Source organism: Ranitomeya variabilis, chromosome 2 (genome assembly GCF_051348905.1).
Source record: "Ranitomeya variabilis isolate aRanVar5 chromosome 2, aRanVar5.hap1, whole genome shotgun sequence".
Classification (NCBI taxonomy): Eukaryota; Metazoa; Chordata; class Amphibia; order Anura; family Dendrobatidae; genus Ranitomeya; species Ranitomeya variabilis.
The window spans coordinates 364834064-364842290 of NC_135233.1; the positions used below are offsets into that span (position 1 = coordinate 364834064).

General features: G+C 43.0%; 1 protein-coding gene across 1 annotated transcript; it reads right to left on the reverse strand.

Annotated features, from left to right (window-relative positions):
• Window positions 1-87: 87 nt before the first annotated feature.
• LOC143809430 (uncharacterized) lies at window positions 88-7659 on the reverse strand. The gene is made up of 6 exons (XM_077292503.1): window positions 7543-7659; window positions 7295-7458; window positions 6794-6856; window positions 3824-3958; window positions 1894-1956; window positions 88-653 (listed from the first exon to the last, which is right to left on the reverse strand). The coding sequence occupies exons 1-6, from the start codon at window positions 7559-7561 to the stop codon at window positions 447-449; spliced, it is 651 nt and encodes a 216-aa protein (XP_077148618.1). The 5' UTR covers window positions 7562-7659; the 3' UTR covers window positions 88-446.
• Window positions 7660-8227: the final 568 nt, after the last annotated feature.

Below are 8227 nucleotides of genomic sequence, written 5' to 3' on the forward strand. Positions count from 1 at the left end.
TGTGTTAGGAAATGGCATCCTAACTCAACAATTAAATTATTATTATTATTATTATTATTAATAAATACATATAAAAGTCACTGAGTGAAATATCGTGTCCTTTGCAGCACGATAGCGGAAATATAACGTCTTCAAGACCTTTGTTCCTTTTTGTATATCATCCAACTTTTGATTTTGATGGTCAGATGATGGTAAACATAGCAACCAATCACAAAGCAGCTTTCATTTAATCAGAGCTGTTTTCAAAATGAAAGCTAAGCTGTGATCGGTTGCTAGGGGGCAACACGGAGACAATTTAAAAAATGAGGCCTATAAAATGTCGGACATTGTCAGCCTTAGCAACACTATATGTCACCCATAGCAACAGAGTTCGGCCTCCTTTAGAAAGTAATTCTGGTTGCTAGGACAACTGGCATTGTTCTTTTTGTCTTCACGTGGGGATGTTTTCAGTCGGCCTTCTTTTTCGTTTTCTTGCCTTTCTTCTTCCTTTTGCCTTTTTGTTTCTTTGCAGGAGGTGGTTTGGCAGTGACATGGAGATCTGCCTTTATCATTTCTTCGGGGCTTTGGCCCCCATGAATCAGTTGCCCCATATCTTCTGTTAAAATCCAAACCAGGCTGGTGAGAACGTCATTTTTCAGACACTCTTGGGTCACCTAAATTTAGGAGAAAAGAAGAAGCGCATTAATAATGATAGTTTCTATTAATTTTTCATTTTTGAGGTTCATGCCCATATTAAAGTGAATAAGTCGTGCGGATTTTGACCACAGGAATGGCGTAAAAGTGGGAAAAGTGGCAACATTTTTGCACAATTTCCACTCATGTAAAAATTAAAGAAAAAGACAAAAAACACCTTTTTGCATATCAGAGACGGGTCAGGAGCTTTGAATGGTGGGTGTCCGTGGAGATCTCAGACCCTCACCGATCACTGTGCCCTGCACTCCTCTGAACTGAAGATGGACTCGATAGAATATCTGTGTTAAAGAGAACCTGTCACTTGTCAGAAATAGGTATTTTTTTTACCTGGTGTAAAAGACGCTGTTTTCCTGAATCCGGCGATGTTTTTCTTTTCTTCCTGTGCCTCTCCGTTCCTGAGATATGGCCCCCTCTTTTCTGTGTGTAAATCTCTTTATGGGCGTGGTGACCAACTCCTTTTTTGGGCATATTCTTAAGGAACACGCCCAGTTGGCTAATAAGAGTATATTAAGGTAAGAAGAGGGCGTATCTCAGGAACGGAGAGGAGCAGGAACAAGAGAAAAACATCATCGGATTCAGGAGAACAGCAGCATTTACACGAGATAAAAAAATTACATATTTATGGCAAGTGACATGTCCCCTTTAAGGAGAGCATAGCTTGGCTGAACACTTCTGCCCTTTCATTTCACAGATCGGTGGAGGCCTTGGCATTCAGACACCCACTAATGTAAACTTCTGACATGTCAAAAGTTCTCGAAATGACAGTTCTCATACATATTACATAGTTATCTGTCTCCACCAGTCACCTTGGGTGACACTTGTCTCAAAAACTCTTAAAAAGGCTTCAAAAAACCCAAACTTATATCTATGACAAAGCTTAAAAAGGACTATTTTATTAAATTATCTCCAAGATAGACCAGTCCTTCTCTGTTATCCCTCCCCCCTATGAATAACTTGATATAAGGGTATTACCACTTGGTAGCATGTTCCTATATACTTTAAAGCTGTTCAGTGAGTGCTGACATCAGACTGTGTAGGGACACACCTCTTTGGAAAGAGGAGAACGGTAACGCCCAATTGTCAATTTTTTCATACATTTTTCTAAGAGGAATAACAGAGGAATGGTACAACGTGGGGGATGCTAGGTAATTACTAAACCGATGTGCGGAGTTCCCTCCATTTCCGGCAGTAAATATTTACCGTCTCTCTGTATTGCTTGAGATGATGCCGACAGTTCTTCAACTCTGGGGATTTCTCCATCTCCTGGAAAAGAATAAAGATGGTAAAATTATACTTTCTCCAAAATGACAAGGAACCAACGTCACTCAAACCCGTGCATTACTCATATCAATAAAAGCTTTCTGAGGCATCGGTAAAAACGTAGAGAATTAACGAAAAACTGCAGATATTGGGTCCTAAGGGGTCCATGCACATTGGATTACTGTTGGCCAACCCCCCCAATCTGATGTGTATGGGGATGTCAGACAGGAAAGCATGCTCAATGCCAGAGGGGGGCAGGAAAGCCAACGACACACAGCAGGTACCAGAGTAGGACTAGGGTGTTAAAACCATGGGTACTATTGACCGGAACACTTATTCACCAAAATAACAGAGACTGCGTAGGTCACCATTACACTATACACGAGGGACTAGAAAGTTAAAACTCTGAGCACTATGACCTGGAGCACGTACCCACTAAGCCATCACGGTATCAGGTCAGCATAGTATTAGACAAGAGGGTCTGTGGAGTTGAAACTATGGATACTTTAGACCAAAGCACAAATCCACTGATTAACAGACACCAGGGACTTTGTATTTAAAAAATAGGACACTGAGAACTGGAGCACTTATCCACTGAAGACTGAAGGCTCACTACAACACTAGACACCAGGGGCAAGGATAGTGAAACACTAAATACTATGAACTGGAGTACTTATCCGCTGAATCTTCGAGTCTGGGTCACCATAACTCTAGACACTAGGATCTAGTACTGGGCGGGTACTATGGACCAGAGCACTTATTCACTGAACAACAGACACTGGATCACTATGACACTAAACATCAGGGCTGATTGCTATGGAACATTTATCTACTGAACAATGAAGAATGGCTCACTATAACACTAGACACCAGGGTACTAAAGCTCCGAATAATATGGACTGGAGCACTTACCCACTGAGTATTAAAGACTAGACTGGCTCGCCACAACACTAGACACCAGGGACAAGGGCAATGAAAGACCAGATACTATTAAGTGGAACACTAATCCATTGAATGTGACAGAGTGGGTCACCATAACTCTAGACACTAGGATCTAGTACTGGGCGGGTACTATGGACCAGAGCACTTATTCACTGAACAACAGACACTGGATCACTATGACACTAAACATCAGGGCTGATTGCTATGGAACATTTATCTACTGAACAATGAAGAATGGCTCACTATAACACTAGACACCAGGGTACTAAAGCTCCGAATAATATGGACTGGAGCACTTACCCACTGAGTATTAAAGACTAGACTGGCTCGCCACAACACTAGACACCAGGGACAAGGGCAATGAAAGACCAGATACTATTAAGTGGAACACTAATCCATTGAATGCTACAGAGTGGGTCACCATAACACTAGACACTAGGATCCAGGGTGTTGAAACTATGGATTCTATGGACCAGATCACTTATCCACTGAACATCATGCACTGGGTCACCATGGCACTAGAAACTGGGGAAAAGGGTATTAAAACACAGGACACTATGGACAGGTGCACTTAACTACTAAACACCAGAGACTGGGACACCATATCACTTTGGACTAGGGGTGTTAAAACACTGGACATTATGGACTGGAACACTTACCCACTGAACACCATGCACTGGGTCACCATGACACTTAGAGGCCAATGACTATGGTGTGAAATCACTGGACACTATGGACCGAAGCACTAATATCGGTCACAAAAACACGAGGAACCAGGGACTGATTGACTAATATCACAGAATGGGGCTCTTAGCCACTGAGCACACACAAAAAAATCACTCCAAGTGCAGCGTCCATTGCTCCCCTATTCCATACACCTTGTCTGGGTCACCTGTATGAGAGATATCTGCAATGTTTCTGCACTTACACAATTCATCAGGTCTGACTCGAGAATGGAGAAAGCGTTGAGATTTTGCTTTACGAGTTCGGTCTTGTTCATATTTTCCAGCACGTCGACGACCAGTGACACCCGGTATAAGGTGAGCATCAGTCTGTCTCTGCCCTGCGGAGACATATGCAATAATTAGAACACAATATGGAACATTTACCACTTACTTATCAACTTAAAGGGTTTGTCCACCTCTAGGGACATTACATTTTATTTTACTTAAATGCCGTTACTTTCAGCTAAAGATCATTTTTTAACTGGGATTCCGTACATATTTTGCACCTTTTAGCATTTACAAAGCTCTTTTTTTCCCACGCGCTTAACTTTGATGTGGTCTGTGGTCATAAGTCTAACTGAGTTACAAACTGAGCTCACTGATGGATTCTCAGTTAACCCATTTTGCAACCAGCAATAAAATTAAAGATGACATGTTAGATACCTGTGGCCGCCACTAGAGGGAGCTTATTTACTGCCTTATTATTGAAGTCAAAGTGAAACATTGAAGCTCCCTCTAGTGGCTGGTGCTGGTATTCAAGTTTTTTTTTTTTCTGCTAATGCATTTTCTGCTAATGCAGAGGGTTTGGAGCTCTGTATCAGAAATCTGATCAACTATTGGTATAAAAATATATTAAGAATTTAATCAGTTTGGAGTTTTTTTTTTAACCTATTTAGATAATAATGGAGGTATCCTAATACTATCAGATATAATACTCGCTCAGCTTCATGATTTTTGGATGGATAGTTTATAATATCTTGTACTTGTCTTTACAATGTGGGTGATCTCGTTGGACATTTCAAGTGAGGGGTATAAATGGAAGGTACAGCACAGTGGACCCCCGTCCTGGGTCTAACCGTGGAGGGAACTTCTCTTATTCATTGTTTTATTTTGGTGCCAACAATTTTTATTTTTTGAGGATGGTACGAAAAAAAATTTCTGCTGATCCTTCCTGCTGTTCACTACATGGTCTAAGGCTGCCGTCACACTATCAGTATTTGGTCAGTATTTTCCATCAGTATTTGTAAGCCAAAACCAGGAGTGGGTGATAAATGCAGAAGTGGTGCATATGTTTCTGTTATACTTTTCCTCTGATTGTTCCACTCCTGGTTTTGGCTTACAAATACTGATGTAAAATACTGACCAAATACTGCTAGTGTGACGGCAGCCTAAGAGACATGTAGAGTATATACTGTATATATACATTGCAGTGACATCAAATATGTATAGGTTTCACTACTTTTTATTAACCTATTACTTGTCAAATTAGCAATTTTCATTTTTTTTTTTTTTTTAATGACAGATTTTTAATGATTTGCATCCTAATGAATCAGAAACATAATTTGCAAAATTTTTTCAAGCACGGGTTTTTCAGAAAAGGGCGTCCCAATATTCAATTAAAAATTACAATGACATGATTTCCTATTTTGTAAACATTCATTTTACAAACACAACACAAAAAACTGGACCTAATTATAAAAATTATAAAATCTTGCTAGAAGCTAAAGATTAGACGTCCCCAAAAAAGGACATTGGTAGATAATGGGTTAATAGTAATTACATTTTTTTAGTTTAATCTTTTTTTTTTTATTTAATAGCAATTAATGTCTTTACTTTGGCAACTTTCTTTCTCCTTAAAGCCACGTTCCCACCATGAGCTTTTGGTGCGTATTTTTGCTGCGGCTCCAGCAAAGTGGATGGTATTTATAGAAATCTCCTGCCCGCTGCGCTTCTTCTTTACTCAGCGTAAACTGTCCCGCGATGCATGTTTCAGATCTGCAGCGTGTCAATTTCTGTTGCGGTAAGCTGAGTTTTCCGTGCAGATTTTCCCCAAAGAGTTATATTAGATGCGGAAAATCTGCAGGTACCGTATTTTTCGGACTATAAGACGCACCCCAAATTTTCAGAAGGAAAATAGGGGAAAAAATTAATATGTCAAATGGGGGTCCGTCTTACAGTCCAAATTCAGCTTAGATGGGCAGCGCTGGTGGAGCGTGGTCACAGGAGGTGTTCGGTGGTCCGGCAATATGACTCCTATCATCCCAGACTGGTGCGGCAGGTTCGACCGTACTCGTGGTGCGGGGGGCTCCGCCGGCATTTTGTGAAAGCCTGGAGGCCCCCATACATCCATTGCTGCGATGCGGTGGCCTCTGGGATAATGGCCGCCGGGGGGCGGTGCATGCTCAGATTCAGATCTCGGCAATGAGATCTCATCTCAAGAGATCTAAATCTGAGCATGCGCCGGCCATTTTCCCGGAGGCCACCACATCGCAGCAATGGATATGTGGGGGCCTTCAGGCTTTCACAACATGCCGGCAGAGCCCCCCACACCACAGAGCGCCGAAGAGACCTGCCGCACCAGCCTGGTAAGGGAGTGTGATTGTTGCCCTGCATGGTCCGGGACCACCGCAGAATCGCCCGACTCCTGCTGCCGCCACACTATTTGTAAGTATATTCTGACTATAAGATGCACCCCCATTTTCACCCAAATTGTTTGGAGAAAAAAGTGCGTCTTATAGTCCGAAAAATATGGTAAATCTGCACTTGCATACGAGGAAGTATCAAAAACAAAGCAACTTTCCTTAAAGCATGACCAAAAAAAAGATTTAAAAAATCGCAGCATCAAAAAGAAGATAGAAAACAGCAGTCAAAAATGCAGCGAAAAACCACAAGTAACTGAATTTACACAATAGGTGCAGAAATTTAGCAGCGTCAAAAAGTCACCAAAAGCTCATGGTGACAATGTTTTTCTTTTAATCTTGACTATATAATAACTGTTTCTAGACCCGGATCCCAGTCCCGGGAGCCATTTCTTAGGTCCTCAGCATCCCTGGACACTGGAGCATAGCTATAGAGGGTGTAGGGATCGCTGTCGCACCCGTACAAGTCGCCATTATAGTAGTCGGGGGTCCTGCTACACATTTGGTATAATGGACGAAGCTTAAGCTCCTTACCTTTATGTCGCAGTCCTCGAAGTGTTTCAGGCGGAGGCCGTGGTGGCACGACGACTTCTTGTGCTGCGGGTAAAGAGCGAGAATCAGATCCGATCCCGTCTGATAAATACGTCCGATGTCTTTCCATGCATTATACACAAGTACTCGGTTTCTCAGAGGGTCATTTACACAATGGGATTTTATTATAATCTACTTTTGGGGGGCTGATCGCACATTTATAGGGATTTTCTTATCAATGGCAATCCCAGGGATTCACCTCGAGACCCCAATTTTTCCCCGGGAATCATCGTCCACTGCAGCTGTTGGCCTGGGGCCATTGCAAAAAAGGGTTATACAGGATCACTTCAGCTTGTTAGCAGCCCCCATATAGAGGGGGTCCCAGGTGAATTCCTAAAAAAAGTAGCCGCCATTGCCGTTCTATGGACATCACAGTTATATGGGACTTGCACCTCGTTGACCGTCCATTTCGCACTCTCATTCCAGCCCCTGATCTCCACTCACCTGTAAGTTCTGGAGTTTTCGGGCTGGGGACATGGCGCTCGGTTGCATCTTTTTATATTTAGACATATGACAGTGATTCTGGATCGGATGACCCTCGGCCACGTCCTGCAGGCTCGCAAAATACAGGGCAAGGAGAGCCACACTTCTGATGATGGCAGCCATATCTGCAATGAAGAAGGGCAAAAATAAACCCAAAATACCCATCAGGTTACAAGGCATTGTCCAGGATGACGGTGCGGACCCCTCACCTGCTCTTGTAGGGCGCATCTTGGTGGGTTTGGTGTAGGATGCTCCATGTTTCTTCTTTTATACTCCGTGCTCCCGGGGTAAATTGAATTCACTTTCAGGATATCTTCCAGATTTCTTTGGTGATGTAACTTAAAGGAGAATGGGAACCGCATAGTTCTTAGGGAACTTCTCGACAGGTTTCACTTTCTTTCCAGGTGAGCAGGTGACGTCAGGTGTGTCGGTCGCAGACTGCGCCTGTCAAAGCCCGATCTCCTCCTCCGGCCACATACCAAAGGTCTTCATGTCAGCCTCGTGGCTCGCACATATTTGCTCTTCGCTGCAGGAAACAAAACACCAGCGATTGACGAAGAGGTGGGCTGTATAGGAGAAAATATGACCTCAGGATCCATGACAGCAGGTGAAATGGGAATCTGGAGAAACACTGAGGTTTTTATCGATGAAGAACAATGCTGCATGCAACGGCGACTGTATGTGAAGGGTTATTCCTGAAAAGTCCAATCACTGGGATCTCCAGCAATCCCAAGATCAGGGCTCAGAAACCCTGGGAACGGAGCTCTGCAGCCCACCCTGCATTGAGAGGAGGCGCGTATGCTTGACCGCCACTTCCTTCATTGGCTATAGGATTGTTTCCGCAGTCCCATAGTCAATGAATGGAAGAGAGGCCAAGCATTCGCACATCCCCTC

What these genes read in the sequence shown, in the direction of transcription:
- LOC143809430 (XM_077292503.1), bottom strand. An exon ending in GAAAACTCCAGAACTTACAG is followed by an intron (nt 6,857 to 7,294) that starts GTGAGTGGAGAT and finishes CTTTACCCGCAG; the next exon opens with CACAAGAAGTCGTCGTGCCA. An exon ending in TCAAGCAATACAGAGAGACG is followed by an intron (nt 654 to 1,893) that starts GTAAATATTTAC and finishes TCCTAAATTTAG; the next exon opens with GTGACCCAAGAGTGTCTGAA.